This window comes from Herpailurus yagouaroundi, unplaced genomic scaffold (assembly GCF_014898765.1).
Source record: "Herpailurus yagouaroundi ecotype Mexico unplaced genomic scaffold, PumYag 197, whole genome shotgun sequence".
NCBI lineage: Eukaryota > Metazoa > Chordata > Mammalia > Carnivora > Felidae > Herpailurus > Herpailurus yagouaroundi.
The window spans coordinates 28,617,692-28,634,684 of record NW_024412428.1 but is presented as its reverse complement, the minus strand read 5'-3'; the positions used below and the strand labels follow the sequence as shown (position 1 = coordinate 28,634,684).

At 35.7% G+C, this 16,993-nt stretch overlaps 1 protein-coding gene across 16 annotated transcripts in view; it reads left to right on the top strand.

Annotated features, from left to right (window-relative positions):
* Positions 1–16,224, top strand: part of NAA16 (N-alpha-acetyltransferase 16, NatA auxiliary subunit) — a 66,224-nt gene extending 50,000 nt beyond the window's left edge. For 14 of the 16 annotated variants that reach the window (XM_040448553.1, XM_040448557.1, XM_040448555.1 and 11 more), the window contains 9 exons: positions 720–848; positions 6,176–6,389; positions 7,468–7,661; positions 8,880–8,988; positions 9,425–9,523; positions 9,852–9,995; positions 13,333–13,452; positions 13,583–13,680; positions 14,808–16,224. In XM_040448553.1, coding sequence (XP_040304487.1) covers positions 720–848; positions 6,176–6,389; positions 7,468–7,661; positions 8,880–8,988; positions 9,425–9,523; positions 9,852–9,995; positions 13,333–13,452; positions 13,583–13,680; positions 14,808–15,005 — 1,305 coding nt within the window. In that variant the 3' untranslated portion in view covers positions 15,006–16,224. The remainder of the gene's footprint in view (positions 1–719; positions 849–6,175; positions 6,390–7,467; positions 7,662–8,879; positions 8,989–9,424; positions 9,524–9,851; positions 9,996–13,332; positions 13,453–13,582; positions 13,681–14,807) is intronic. The other 2 variants (XM_040448554.1, XM_040448556.1) reach the window with 1 other exon arrangement.
* The last annotated feature ends 769 nt before the right edge of the window (positions 16,225–16,993 follow it).

The following is a 16,993-nucleotide window of genomic DNA, read 5'->3' as shown; positions in this document are numbered from 1 at the left end:
AGGGAGAGGGAGAGAGAGAATTAAGTAGGCTCCATGCCAAGCTCAGAGTCTGATGCAGAGCTGAATTTCACAACTGCAAGATCATGATCTAAGCCAAAACAGGAGTCTGACACTTAACGGACTGAGCCACCCATGTGACCCTAAGTTAACAGATATTCTTTACAAATTCCCTTATTTGGCTTTGTCAGCCTAATGCAAATGGGAGGAGTTGGTATGGAACAAGAAGCAGACCCAGGGACACAAAGATAGTGCCAGCTGATAGCCTGAGGTGGAGGGAGGAGACCAGGAAACCAAAGGAGCCCTGGAACTAACAGATTCTGCAGTAACTGGATGTACATCACAGTGACCAAGTCAGCAAGGAAAGGTTAAGCCGTGGTTGCTTAAAAAGAAAATAAGCAGTGCTTCCTAAGGATTACTGTTAAATATTTTAAATATTTAAATAAATAAATAAATATTTTAAATAAAAGTGTTCAAAAACTTAGTTTCAGCAATCTGGAGTCTTTTCTGGGTAGGGTGTTGAATACCCCAACAGAGCTGGGTAAATAAGACATTATGTAATTTCGCATCAGTAGGAGCCTTTGGAAGAACCTTGAGCTATTTGTCTATTGCTATGTATTGTCATAATGATACTTGTAGCCACAGTTGTAAAAGAGAAAATGAGGTCTTTAGGATCTCCTTTTGTTGTTTGTGTCCTATATTTATGAATGCTTCTGTTTCAGGAAGGAACATCTGCTATGGAAAATCTAAATGAGATGCAATGCATGTGGTTTCAGACAGAATGCATTTCAGCTTACCAGCGTTTGGGGAGATATGGGGATGCCTTGAAAAAATGCCATGAAGTAGAAAGGGTAAGTTGTAGAACTTTGACTTTACTTTTCTCCTGTAAGGTGACAAAAAAAAGCAGGTTGATTTCTACATGGGATCATCTACCTGTTCTGCTTTGGAAACTTCACTGTGAAAAACATGCTTGGTCTTTAGCTTTTCAAACATTCAGAAGTTGTGAATAAGTGATTGCTTTGTTTTGATCCTCAAATGGTTATGATTGAGACAGGTCTGCGTAATTTGGTCTGAGGGAAGAAGGAAAAGATGAATTTATCAAGCCATTACTGTTATTATTAACATATATTCAAAATTTGTTTTTCCTAATCCGGCCATTATTTGATCTCCTCACTAGCCCAGAAGGACACACAAGCTGATGGCCACCTCTTTCCCCTTTACGTCAGGATCTGCTCTGGAGCCAGCCTCTCTCCAGTTTGTCTTCCCAGGATACTTGTTCTCACGTCCGATACTTTGTACAGCAATCTGTGGCTGGTTTGCAGGCTTATTTTATTACTTGCTTTTAGGATTATGTGTGATGTGTCCTAGTGAGGGGACTTTTCTTTTCCTTTGTGTGAATTTTGTTTTCCTGTTCTTTGTCATCTCTGAAGCACTCTCCTTCCAAATGGACAACAGGAGGAAAAGAGCCACAAAAGCACCCCTGAGGCAGTCCTCAGCAGCCCTCAGTTGTGGGGTCAATCGGCAGCACTGTTCCCATGCTGACGCAGTATAAAACCACAGGCGTCGTAGTCAGGTGAGCCTGATGTCTGCACTCTAGCAGTCACTTTGGCCTTTTTCCCCATGTGAAACTTCCAAGGTTACCCAAAAGAAAGCCTAAATCTTAGGGGGTGGCTTTTGCTGGGAACTGGAACTAGGATTATACCTGATCCCTTTTGGAAATAACCTAGTTTTTTGTTTTTGTTTGGTTTCTTTGCTTTTTTCTTTTTGAGCCTGGGCTTGTTGGCTATATCTCTGGGGGAAAATCCGTATCTTCTCCTTGAAAAATATAAAGCCCTCAGATGATATGCGAAATACTTAGGCAATATCCAAGCATTCTAATTTAAACCCGGCTCTTATTTCTGTGATAAAACCATAGATCACCAGTTTGTTTCAACATTCCTTAGATGACCAGCACTTTAAAAGCATTCTTGTTACTAAGGAAAGATACATGCTTATTACCCAGGACATTCTCAGGGAGCAATAGATTGTTTCCTGAATGAAGAAGCTACTAGGCACTTATGGATCAGTAATTCCAGCAAGGGCATGACTAGATATTTACCAGATTTTCTGTGAAAGTGAAATTTGCACATCCTTAGGGTCATTATAACTATGAGTGTCTCCAGCTTCAGCCCCACCCCTCCTAATATTCATGACTATCAATAGTTCTCTTGGTGGTATTTCTTGAGGATTGTTAGAATATGATTAATAGCTCTTCCATTACTAAGTTTCATTTAGATTATGCTCTCCCTTAAATTTTTAGTGACTTTTGTCTGAGTAACATGAAATAAAAGTCTGTAATGTCAGATAAACTGTGTCTCTCGTTCAAGAAATAGGATTTGACTGGTAGAAAGCATTTTTGAAGAAAAAAAAATAGAAAACCATTGGCTATCAGAGATTAAAATAGGCAGAAATTGTCGCCCTCTGGTCATGTTATATAATCATTTCTAGAAACTTTACTGTTTCTGTTTTGGATTTGTTAGTGCTTGAGGACAGAAAGAACCAGACGCAGAGAAGTGAGGGAAGAGCCTATTCTTACGCCATTTGTGAGCTAGTCTTTTATAGTGAGTTATTCATAGTAAAAGTAAGACTTAACTCTTCTAGTGTATGTAGAAATGTGAGTGCTTAGTGTAAATAGGGTGATTAAATATTTGCCGATTGATTAATACTAAATTAGTAATGCTATTAATTTCATTTCTAATAAAATTAACATAATCTGAAAGAATTCTTAATGATATAATTTGTTAGGATTTAAGAGTAATTACAGAATTCAATGATTTATTGTGATAAATATCTTCATGACCTACTTTTGTGCCTGGATTTTAAATATTTTAGTAAAGAAATGATGACCTTTCAAAAGTAAAACTTTGCAGTTAACCTTCACCTTCAGCGAATATGGATGTAAGTTCAAATAAGGTCTAGGCCTTTCTTCTGCCTTCAAGAACTTACTCAAGAATTCTCCCCTTGAAGGCAGTTTCAGCCATGACATGTATTGCTGTAAGCTTTTAGTTAATTGCATTTGTAATGTTAGAATTCTACAATGGCCCAGGATAGTATTTTTTTTGCTTTCATCTTGCAGCCCTCATAGGATTTTAGGATTATATGTAAAGGTTATGAAGTCCAGCCTAATCTGATGTTTAGACATGGAGGTTTATTAAAAATAAAACAAAACAACCATCTTTAAAGATACTAGATATAAACATGTGTTCATAATAATTTTATATTTCAAGACTTCTTTCTTTTCTTTTTTCCCAGGGATTAGTTTCTCATTTTAGTATGCTGATTTATGTCTGAAATGGATCAGTAATACATATTTCTAAAACTTTATGATAAGATCTAGGATTTCTGATAGATCAGAACCATAGGCAGTTCATAACTTTATCTTCTAGCGTATCTTAACCTTTATCTAGTTGATGTGTGCTTTATAATAACGGATTTTCTATAATGGGGGTAGAGTTGCTTACTACCCTAGTTCGTCTAATTATTATTATTTTTCAAATCAGAGGTTTTTGTTGACTTTCTGTATATGACCTTTTGTTGGGCTCCTCCAGGGTTGCCGAGAAGTAAGGGGGTAGGGGAATCTGGGTAAAAAGAGAGGGACTAATACGGAATTCCTAAAGGAAACCGTGCTCTTAGGCCACAAATAGCATTTCTTTATTCTCTACTGACTCGTCTTATTTTGATTCAAGCCTAATTTTGACAAATTAAGCAATTCCTGCCCCCCCCCCACCAAAGAACTAGTAATTTATGATGAGGGGAAGATGGAGTTAAGAGTGTGAGCTGTCTATTAAAATTTGGTTACCTGGTTTCTGCAGGAAGCTGATAAGTGACCGTATTATGCTGAAGTATGGGGAAGCTAAAACTTCACCTGTTTGTGTCATCTAGCTTGTTTTTATGTTTTATCAATCTAGAGACTTAAATATCACCCCAAGATAGTGTAAGGGAGATCTTTGTGGGGATAGAATAGTTCTGTGTCTTGATTGTGGTGGTGGTTACACGAATCTACACGTGATAAAATCACATTAGAACTATATACCCACATTGTATCAATGTCAGGTTTTTGATTTTGTTCTCACACTATAATTATGGAGGATATAACTCTTAGGAGGAAATTGAGAGACCAGTGTACAGGGTATCTCTGCACTACCTTTGTAACTTCTTATGTATCTATAGTTGAAAATAAAAAATTAAAAAAAAAAAAAGAAAATCAAGCTAAGATTATTTAGTTGTTTCTTAAAAGGATTCTACAATATAGGATTTCTTCCCAAAGCAAAATTATTTTGTTAGTATCCTACTTTTTCTAATTAACTCTGGCCATATCCACAACTATGAGCTTACTATAGAGTGATCAACATCCAGGTTTGCCTGGGGCAAAGCGTATTCTTAAGACACTGGACTTTCCTTGGAAAAACTGAGAAAGTCCCAGGCTAGCCAGGATAAGTTGGTTACCCTATATATGGAAGACTAACTGGAGAGAGGCAGCCTGTGGGCTGTTACTGATAAAGAGGCGGCTTAAATGTTTGTGGTTCTCTACTGCTCCCTCTAAGACTTGACCTAGAATATACGTCTACTAAAGCTGCTAGAGTATCTCTTAAAACTTGTGTCTGCCTTTTACACATAAATGTTTCTTAACTTAAAAAAAGGTCCTGTAATCTCTTAGATGTTATCATCTCATTATGTATTCCTTGATGTGGGGCACTGCCATTTTTCCTCAGTTGTACTGAATTTTAAGATTTGGTGCTAGACATAACTTGATTTATATTAACCACGAACAGCTTTATGAAACCTGTAATCCTTTGATAAAAAAACAAGTTTATGTTGATACTTATGAATTGATTTGTCTTATTGGTGGGAGGAGTGCAATTTTCAAATATAACACATTAAAGCATGATTCTTGAAGTTATAAACTAATGTTGAATGTTTATTTTTTCCCATTTTTTCCCCTCCACACTGTGTACTTTTATACTTCTTACCTTAGAATTCTTCCCTTAAAGTCTCAGGTACTTAATGTCATTCTGTGTGTAGTGTATCTCTAATTACCAACACAAATAAAATTATGAAATGATGTGGACAGTTGCTAATGTGTCTTCTGCACAGTGAGTTAGTACTTAGGCCCCAGGACAGAGGGGAGATGAAGTAGCAGAAGAGCTTAATTTGTATTCATATATTGAATCATTCATTTTTGTGTATATTTTTGGAGAAGCTAAAATAGGGGAATAGAAAGAAGATGGAGGCAGAGAGGCATATAGGAAAGAAAACAAAAGTATCAGTTGTTTTGAATTGTTAATCATCTCCTTGCCATGTAAGGAATTAGTTCTTTAACTTTTCGGGCCATGAACCCTTTGGGAATTGGATCAAAGCCTTGAACTCTCTGCTTAGGACAATGTTATTATGCTTATTTATACATAGACTCTAGTTTAGGAACCATTGCTAAAAAGGAATGTTGGTAGAATAATGGGAGTTTATTGAATGAGAAAAAGCTAGAATGCTCTGTGTTCAGTGAAATTTTTAAACTATCTTATTTGATCACTTAACAACCTTATGAAATTGGCTATGTGGATTTCTTTATTCCTACCTAATTTAAATAATTGAAGCTGTAGGAAATTAAGAGGTCACATGCCTGATAAGCATTTTCTCTCTTGAGTTAGCAAAAACTGTGCTTATTGAATGTTAGGCCTGTGCCATGCAGTATGGATAGAGATGACAGGGCTTGTCCTCGAAGTTGAGTAGAACAGTCTGATTTGTAAACATTTAATGTAAACCTGTGTATATTTGACCTTCATTCAGCGCTCCGTTTAACTCTGCCTTGCTCATTTTGGGGGAATATGGAGGAGAAATATTTCACTAAAACAAAATTATCAATATGTACTGATTTCAAGGTTAAAAAAAATCTGATTATCTGACTTATTACACAGAAATTGAGTGTCGTCACAAAAAGTGATACAGGGAATGGCCAAGTAACAGAAACTTAAGTTGAATGCAAAGAATAATTTGATGTTCTTTGTAGTGTTGAACAGTGGAGAGGGGCAACTAAGTGAAACTGTGACTGTTAACATTGTATTTGGGTTTTTTTATGATTTTCTTTCAAAAAATAGACATTACTGACATATATATAAGGGATAATTTTGTGTTTTCTTTGAAGCATTTTTTTGAGATAACCGATGATCAATTTGACTTCCATACATACTGCATGAGAAAGATGACCCTTCGTGCCTATGTTGACCTTTTGAGATTAGAAGATATACTCAGAAGACATGCCTTCTATTTCAAGGCTGCTAGATCAGCGATTGAAATATACTTGAAATTGTATGATAACCCCTTAACCAGTGAGAGCAAACAGCAAGAAATAAATTCAGGTAACTGAAAAGGAACTTGATGTAAAAGGATGGAAAAGAACACAAAATTTCAGAATGTCCTTAGCATAACAATACATACAAAAGCGTTTTGTCAAATGGATGTGAAGACAGCATCAGGTAGCCTCTATGCCCCCAAAACAGTGCAGGGGATGGGGGGAGCTTAGAAAAAGTCAGCAGGATCGTGCTCTGTAGCTAATAATTCTAAATAGCCCTAATTGGATGACTTGTGATCATTTTTATTTTTATTTTTTTTTTATGTTTTTTAAATTTTTTAAGATTTTATTTTTTTTTAAGTAATGTCTACTTCCAACATGGGGCTTGAACTCACAGCCCTGAGATCAAGAGTCGCACGCTCCATTGACTGAGCCAGCCAGGTGCCCTGCAGTCATTTTTATTTTTATCTTCAGTAAGGCCAATTAAGGAAAAATAGAAATGTCTGTGGACTGGGTTCTTTTTCTCTCTTTTTTTAAATTGTAAGTGAAAATAGCTTTGAGCCCCTTTGGGAAAAATACATGTTCTTACAGTTTCTAGTGCCTAGTTAATTGAAAATAATACTGCCAATGAGGATATCTGTACAGCTTTTTATTCACTAGAATGTTAGTATCTACAGATATTTGAGAGATAGTAACGTGGAGTCATATTTCGGATCAGATCACAATTCTGTGTGTATGCATTGTCTCACTTGTCCTTGATATATTCCAAGAGGATAGCTGGTGTCATCACCCCCACTATGCGCAGATTGGGATTGAGACTCAGTGAGATGAAGTGATTTACCTGAATAAAGTCATGTCATCATGTTGGGAGGCAGAACTAGGCCATAATTGGTTAATTTTATTTTATTATTATTTATTTTTATTTATTTTTTTTAGAATCGGTTCATTTTAGTCAATGCAGTGTTTACCAGTTGCCTTTTGTGTGTCAGGTGTGTGATAGGTGGTGGCACTTCCTAAAAACCTCCATATCGTTGCCTCTTCCCCCTTTTCCCTTGTAAAAGCTGTACTCATACTGTGTATTGCAGAAGAATGTGAGGAACATGGAAACACTGACTTAGAATTTGTATTCATTTGGATATTTGTAGAAAACTTGTCAGCCAAAGAGTTGAAGAAAATGCTTAGCAAGCAGAGAAGAGCTCAGAAAAAGGCTAAACTGGAAGAAGAGAGAAAGCATGCGGAAAGGGAACGTCAACAAAAAAATCAAAAGAAAAAAAGAGATGAAGAAGAAGAAGAAGGCAGTGGTCTCAAAGAAGAACTTATACCTGAAAAATTAGAAAGGGTAAGATAAATTTACTGTCTTGATTTGGTAGAATTTATGTTACTTGGTTCTATTTTGGTCACGAACGTGTTTTAATTACATCTGTAGATCAGAAGCCTTTTATAATATTTCAAGGTCATGATACTAGTCAGTTTTGAGTGATAATACGCAAATTTTGGTTAATGCAGATTATACGTAGAATTGTAGTTGTGGTAGGCAGCATAATGTCCCTTTAAATCCCTTCACATCCTAATCCCTGGAATTTGGGAATATGTTCCATTACATGGCAAAGGGGAATAAAGGTGGCAGATGGGATTTATGATTGTAATTAGCTGGCCTTCAAATAAGGAGGTTAGCTTGGATTGTCTGGGGAGCCCAATGTAATCACAGTGGATCTTTAGAGTAGAGGGAGACAGGAGAGGGTTGGAGTCCTGTAAGGAGAACTCAGCCTGTTACTGGTTTTGAAGAGGGAATGAGGGAGCCACAAATGGAGATTGTGGGCAGCTTTGAGGAGCTGAAAGGGCCTTGAAACATACTCTCCCTTCAAACCTCCAAAAGGGAGGTGGTCCTGCTGGCACCTTGATTTTTAAGCCCAGCCAGACCCATGTTGGACTTCTGACCTACAGAACTGCAAGATAATGAATAGGTGTTGTTTTATGAACACTAACTTGTTGGTAATGTGTTACAGCAGCAATATAATTATTACATCTGGAAACATTTTATATATATTGATATGTTTTAGCTACAAAGAGAAAGCACTTCGTGGCTGGGATTTTCTCAAAGTGTTGGTAGTTATTTAGGGACCAGGTTTAGGGAAATATTTAGTTTTCAGGTTTATTCACTATAGAATCTAGTGTAAGTATTTCAAATTTGTCATTTTTTCCAATCACATGATACAGTTATATTTGCCTCTTTACTATAGATGTTTGAAGAATAAGGGGCTATCAGTATTTGGTGTCCCATCTCCTTAAGCCTATGGAATAATTTCCTGTATTTTTTTGGATTTTTATGAGATTATAATGATTTTATAATCAGAAGAAACAATAGAGCCATATCCATTTTGAAATTACTATTTTGAATTTGTTTACAGATGATAGTTTTAAAATGTTTTCTTGCTTATTTCGTCATATAAAGAGAATGGTAAATTACTTTAGAGACATATTAATATGAGATTTTGGGGGAAACTGACTTGTGTAGCTGTTTTTAAATGTAATAATTTTCCTTTCTGTTTCAAAATAGATAGAAAATCCATTAGAAGAAGCTATCAAGTTCCTTATACCTCTTAAGAACCTTGTTGCTGATAACATTGACACTCATCTATTAGCATTTGAAATATATTTTAGAAAAGGTAATAGTTTGAATTCAGTTGTTAATCCTTACTTATATTGGTGACCATATTCGGCATAATCTTTATCAAGTTAGATTGATTTTTGTTTCTTAAAGATCCATTTCAGCCTTCCACAAAAGGCTCCCAATCCCTTTTTCCTTTGCTACTCAAAACTTTTTGGGGTAACTAGTTAGAAAATTATGTTCAAATCCCTTTTAAGAAGAGTTTGAACAGTCATACAAATTGTTTACCTGAAGCAGATCTACATGATTTCAAACTTTTCTTTAGAAAATAAAAGTTGTCTTTGATAACCAAAGTCAGCTTTGAATTTTACTTATGAATGTTATAGGAAAGGTAACATTTTGTAACTGGAATTTAAGTGAGGCTAAAATAAAGTGACTAAAATAACATACATAAATATTTGATGCTGTTACCGTTCCATGTTTTTCTGACACAGGGAAGTTTCTGTTAATGCTGCAGTCTGTCAAACGAGCTTTTGCCATCAACAGTAATAACCCATGGTTACATGAATGTTTAATTAAATTTTCTAAATCTGGTAAGTATGAAAAAAGGTAATATTTATGTAAAAGCAAGTATGACAGTTCAGAGGCCTCTCATTAAGCTGGACATTAAAGAGATTTGCAATAATGTAAAGCAAGGAAAGGATAATATTTATGGTACGTTTATAAATTAAACATGCTAGCAAAGATATGTTAGAAATTAGTGCATTTTTAAGCTAGAATATATTTAGTATTCCAAAGGAGCAATATTTTTACTGTGTGAAATGTATCAAGCTTAATAACAAATACAAATGTATTTCCATTGATTTTGTTTCAAAGGATAGATTAAAAATTTTTTTAATTCCAAATGTTTTGTTTTTATAGTGTCTAATCATAGTAATCTTCCAGACATTGTGAGTAAAGTTCTATCTCAAGAAATGCAGAAAATATTTGTCAACAAGGATTTGGAAAGTTTTAATGAGGATTTTCTCAGACACAATGCTACCTCTCTTCAGCATCTACTTTCAGGTTGGTATTAGACTCCCAGGGGTAAAACAGTTCTGGAAAGGGTTAGAATGTGGTGAAAATAAACGTTTGGAAAGATGTTCAACCTCACAAATTATCCTAGAAGTAGAAATGAACGCAATACCATTTTTGATCTTTCCAGTTAAGGAAGGTCTGATTGTTTGGAAAAAGGAGACGGAAGTACGGTAAAGATGTGGTGGGTAAGCACTCTTGTATCTCGCTGCTGTGAATGTAAACTGGCCCGGCCATTTAGGAAAGCAACCTGTCCTCTTATGAGGAGCATCACATTATCTGTGATTTTCGCTGCCATCATACTTTTGTAAATAATTTTAAAGAATTAATCCAAAGCAGAGATAGAGCTTTAAGCGCAAAGACGTTAACTGAAATGCTGTAAGTGTGGGGAAAAGAATAGAAACAAAGTTGATGTATGTCTGATAGTAGGGGAAATAGTAGCAGGTTTGTAGTGGAATGGAAAACCCAGCAGTCCTGTAAAGGGACGTTAATTTGGATGATTTGTAATAATGGGGGTAAATAATTTCATAACACGTACACAGAAGTAACATACAATATAATTTCAACTGTAAAAAATAATACATGGGATAAAGGCTGAAAAGAAATACATATGAAAGCTTCAATGGTTGCTTTCGTGTGTTGTGGTTATGAGTGATTTATTTTTTCTTGTGTTTTTATTACTTGCCATATTTTATATTTTGAGGATTTACTTATATCCTGCCTGTACAGAAGGATTTTAGGGAGTTTATTCAGTTTCATAAAATGACAAAATGGCTTGGATGGACAAGATGGTAAACTGGAAAAAAGATTGTGGATGAGGAATTGGAGACAAAATGAAGTACATAATATAGTTAACTAAGCTCCTATGTTAAGCATATACTTAAATATTTTAATTTAAGCTTTCTTGTTCTAAAGGGAAACTTCTTGATTCTGACGTCTATGGGAAAAAATGTTAATTCCTGTGAAAAACTGCAACTTCTTGGTACAAAGGGAAATAAGAACTTCTCCTCAAGAACACAGGATAATGGACGAAAACATTTTTTTATTGTTTTTAGGGAAATACCTTCCCAAATATTATGTGAAATTCTAAGGAAAAGTTAAATGTTGCCACATAAAAGTTAAAACACCATAAAAAAAAGTCTAAAGACGAGGCTGGCTGGCTCAGTGGGTAGAGCGTGCGACTCTTGATTTTGGGGTTGTGAGTTCTTAGCCCCATGTTGGGGTTAGAGGTTACTTAATAAATAAAAAATAAAAAAAGAAAGTCAAAAGGCCAATTGGAAAAAAAATATTTATAGATATGTAACTGATAAAAGGCTAATAATATATGTAGAGTTCTTATAGATGAGCAATAAAAAATATAAATTGATTAAAGGCCAGTAGAAAAATGAGCATAGAACATGGACCAGGAGATACCGTTATGGAGAAAGAGGTTATTAATTGAATGAATACTGGTTGCCTCCATTCTGAAAGGGAAGGAACACATCTCTCTTGGTCACTTGTGTACCCAGTGCCCAGCAAAGGGTCTTATTTAGAGACACCATACGTTGTGGTGTTGCTGACCACACCACAGTGGTATCCCCTTTCCCCCCTCCCTGGCCTTGACCCCTCTGCCTGTACCTCCTCATCCCAGTCCTGACACACTGGTTGGCACTGTCTGATGTGCTGTCCTGGGAGCCCCTGAGGGCAAGGCTTGGAGCTGTCTTGGTCACTAATGTGTCTCCTACATTGTCCAGTATAGAGCCAGGCGTAGTAGCTTAGTGAATGGTGAATGAATGAGCCAGCTTGCTGTGAGCCTGCATCACTACCCAAAATGGTCATTATCCCATTACCCTAGCTGGAACTAATGGTGAAATTAAGAGCTTTGAGCCCATATACCCCAGGTGTGAAACAAAAATCTCCAAAATTTACAGGAGAAATGTAAACTGAATTTTACTGAAAAATAGCTTTAAAAATATGTTCTTTGTGAATATGCAAGCATTTTCTGGAAGATGTAGAAAGAACACAAATACATGGAGGTTAAATAAAATTGTAATAAACAATGAATGGGTCAACCAAGAAATCAAAGAGGAAATAAAAAAAATACATGGAAAAAAATGAAAATGAAAACACATTTCATGGTGCAAAATTTTGGGGATGCAGCAAAAGCTGTTCTAAGAGAGAGGTTGATAGCAGCACAGGGCAACATCAAGAAGCAAGAAGACTGTCCAATAAGCAACCTAATCTTAACACGTAAAGGAGACAGAAGAAGAGCAAACAAAGCACGAAGCTAGTAGAAGAAAATAATAAAGATTAGAGCAGAAATAAATGAAATAGAAGCTGAAAACCAATAGAACAGATCCATGACACTAGGAGCTGGTTCTTTGAAGAGATCAACAAAATTGATAAACCTTTAGCCAGACTCAAAAAAAAAAAAGGAAAAAGGACTCAAAATCAGAAGTGAAAGAGGAGAAATAACAACCAAGTCCATAGAAATAAAAAGGACTGTAAGAGAATACTATGAAAAGGCACATGCCAACCACCTGGACAACCTACAAGAAATGGACAAATTCCTAGAAACGTATAACCTCCTAATACTGAATCCAGAAAAAACAGAAAATTTGAACAAACTAATTACCCAGTAATGATACTGAATCAGTAATCAAAAAATTCCCAACAAACAAAAGTCCAGGACCAGGCGACTTCAAACATTTAAAGAGGAGTTGATACCTATTCTTAAACTATTCCCAAAAACAGAAGAGAAAGAAAAACTTCCAGATTCATTCTATGAGGCCAGCATTACCCTATACTAGAACCAGATAAAGACAAAAAACAAAAAATTACAGGCCAATATCCCTGATGAACATACTTGTAACAGTCCTCAACAAAATATTAGCAAACCATGTCCAACAATACATTAAAAATTCATTCACCATGATCAAGTGGGATTTCTTCCTGGCTTGCAAGGATGGTTCACTATTTGTAAATCAGTCTGTGCGATACATCACATCAGTAAGAGAGAAAGGATAAAAACCATATGATCATTTCAGTAGATGCAGAAAAATTACGTAGGAATAAGGATAAAAAAAAGCTTTAAAAAATACTTATTTTCTTTGTGAACATGCAACCATTTTCCTTTTGTCCCTCCACCACATTTCTCTGTGACAGTAATTTGTTCCTTAGATGTATTACTTTAGCGTATCATCTTAAAAAAATTATTTTAGCTGAAATGTCGATTGATACTACAGGGCAGCCCATATTTATATTTCCAGTTATAGTGTTTCTTTGGGGAAGGATCGGTTGTTAAATCTGGTCTCCTGGTAAATGTTTAACAACCATCTCTTTGTGACAGAAGCCCTGCTTTGTAGTGTTTTGCCATTTACAAGCACTCCCATTGTGGTGCCAGGCTGTCAAGAGGATGCCATTAAATTGGGAGTTGGAAAGAGACACTGTACCTGGCTCACAAGTTCTGGTAGGAGGCAGCTCCAACTCACTGCTGACTTTAAGTCATTGGAACCAGATTTTAAGCCACTGGTTAATGTCAATCAAATCAATTGTAAGATATAGGAGTTTGCTCATTTTGTAGTGTCTTGGTATTTCAGGTGCTAAAATGATGTATTTTCTGGACAAGTCAAGGCAAGAAAAAGCAATTGCTATTGCCACTAGACTGGATGAAACTATAAAAGATAAAAATGTAAAGGTAAGATTTTTCAGAATAAGTTTTACAAATTGATGGATACTGAGTGATCTGGCAAAATGTGTGTCTTTACAACCTAATTCTTAAGTGGGCCTTCAGAGTTGGGTCTGGATCTGGGTCACATTAGGCAAGTTTCCATTTCTTAGCTTCCTTTTCCTCATACGACGAGGGTGAAAATACAGGCATACCTGGGAGATACCGTGGGTTCTGCTCCAGACCACTGCAAATAAAGTGAATATCACACTAAAGTGAGTCAAATCAATGTTTTGGTTTTCCAGTGCCTATAAAAGTTCTGTTCGTACTGTACCGTAGTCTGTTAAGTATGCAAAAGTGTTATGTCTAAAAAACAATGTGCATACCTTAATTAAAAAAATAGTTTATTATGGTGCTCCTGGCTGGCTTAGTCAGTGAGGGTGTGACTCTTGATGTCAGGGTCATGAATTCAAGCCCCATGTTGGGTGTGGAGCCTACTTAATTTAAAAAAAGAAACCTGTTAACTAAAAAATACTAAGCATCATCTGAGCTTTCAGCAAGTCATAATCACTGATCACAGATCATCATAACAAATATAATAATAATGAATAAGCTTGAAATATTTGCAAGAATTACCAAAATGTGACATAGAGACACAAAGTGAGCAAATGCTGTTGGAAAAATGGTACTGATAGACTCGCTCAGTGTAGGGTTGCTACACAGTATCTGCAAAGCACAGCAGAGCGGGCACAATAACACGAGGTGTCTGTACTACTGACCTCATGTACTTGGTTTAAGGGTTAATTGAAATGATAAACTGTGAAGGGCTTGGCACCTGCCTGGCACACAGTAAACACTCAGTACATGGGAACTATTGATTGTTGTTAATAAAGGATATTTCCAGTTTAGTGATTAGGTTCAGAGATTCACTTTTTCAAGTATTAGAAGCCTATCGCTTTTTTAAGGCTCTGTCGATTTGATTTCTAAAGTGTTCCTGTTTTGAGGTGATTTCTTACTGTGGGTAGCAAGAAGTTCTTTTACGCTGAGGCCACACCAGTTTTCTTTTGCTTAATTAACAAATTGCATCTTTTGATTAAAGTGATGGTTAACCAACATTTTCTCTTAAAAATAATTTTTATTTTCCCCTTTTCTCATAGACTTTAATAAAGGTTTCTGAGGCACTGCTTGATGGCAGCTTTGGGAACTGTAATTCCCAGTATGAAGAATACAGGATGGCCTGTCATAACCTGCTTCCTTTTACTTCTGCTTTCCTGCCCGTTGTGAATGAGGTCGACAGTCACAATGTGGCACTAAACCACACAGCTAACTATGATGTCTTGGCAAATGAGATTTGAAATCCCACAGAAGGTTGACTCCTGTAAGACTCAGAGCTGAATTCAGATCAGGGTTTCTTTTTCAGGGTGTATTTTAATATAGATATGAAATGAAATAATTGGATAGAATTTTTTTTTTTTTGGATAGAATTTTTAAATGGAGTATTCTGTAAGCTTATTTTATTCTTTATCTGACTCTGCCAATTTACATAAACATCTGTTAAAAATTACCTGTTTATACTTGTACAGTTTTCTTAAACTTTCAAATTATCAGCATTGTGATGGGTGCTGTCACTTCTGTATCATAAATATAATTTCTTACTAAGCTAAGTTGTATACAGCCCCACTGTATTATTTTCTTTAGATGCTGGTTTCAGAAACTATGTTTTGATCTCTTACTGGTTTGTTGTATTTGTTTATTTGCTTGCCTTTTAATTAAAGCATGTCAGTTATAAAGTGTTAACTGTTAAAAACAATATGGAACTTTTTTTGGCAGACGCTGGGGTTTATTTTAAAATTTATTTCAGTTTGCCCTTCCTTCCACCTTAATTTTTTTCGTGATTTACCACTTCTTTTTTAGTATCCATGAAAATGATACTTTCTACTGAGTAAGGGTACTCCAGTTTTATGTAGATGATTCAGAATGTGGGGATTGGTTTGCTTCTTAATCATGGAAATTCACTGGTAAGTTTGTTGCCTATCTCTAGACCAGTCTTTTAAAGACTCCCGGGTAAGACTTATGCTTCCTTGACTAAATTGCTTGCGTGCCAACAAGTATTTGATTATCTGAACAGTGTGCTTCAAGGGAGCATAATTGGGAAGAATGCAAATGTCAAGGAAACATTCGTTCTTACTATTACAGCCAGGCATTGACTATTAAATGTTTTTGTATCAGCAAAATGAGACTTTAAAACTCTTGTTAGTGTAATTATTAAAACATGGTTCAGTAATATTTTTTTGGGAGGGGGTAAAGGTTTTTGTTCTATCTGTACAGAAAACAATAATGGAATCATTCAGTAGATTTCTTTCAGAATTGTGTAAATATGTCTAATATTAATACTTCCCTTTGAGGCAAATACAAATTCAAAAAGGGAGATTTTATTTAGAGAAGCCATTCTAATTAAAATGATTTTCCTTCACTCTAAGCTGTTTAGATTCATAATTGTTAAGAGAAAAAAAAAACTCACTGTAAAATAATGCCAACCTATATATGCTGTAATAAATTATTTTGTACACAGTTGCTTATTTGTATTTGTGTTATTACTTCACACAAAATATTTTTACAAGATGTTTTTCCTTTTTCTTTGAGGGAATAAAAACTTAATCATCTTAATTTTTACAAGTTTTAAAAAAGAAAGTTGGTTATTAAAGAATAAACACCTACCAATAAACTCTGGTGCCACAGCAGCTTGACTTCTTTTTTAGTGTTTTAATAATTTTAGAACTAGGTAACCTTTGTCACTAAATAATCCTGGCAAATCTGTAATGTGTTATGTTACTTTCAGCAAGAAGCCACTTGCATAGAGATTCCCGTTAATTGTAATTAATGTGGAATTTGTGCTGCAGTGGCAGTCTTTAAATTTTTTCTTTATTTTTATTTTTTTCAGCAGCAGCAGCAGCAGCAGTCTCTTAAAAAGTATTCCATTGGGATCATTTAGGGTTTCTGAGAATTATTGGGTGGATACACTTGAAATGTGAGGAGTCAGGTTCAAGGTATGGAAGGCAGGATACAGGGTGAAATCTAGTCAGTGGATAGAGGTTGTATCTGTTCTCCCTACTCCCATCCCACTTTGAGTGTAAACATTAAATAATCCTGGGATATGGTTGGGGATCCTTCTTAGTTAAGGGAGGCAAGGGTGTGTCATGTCCCACACCCCCACACCCCCCACCTCTTATCTCCACCCTGCCTGCCTCCGACCTTGGCAGATTGCCCTTTACAGTTCAGAAAGCTAAAGGACAGGCATCTGAGACCCAAATACTTAGAGAAGTGTCTAGTCTCAAGAGAAAAG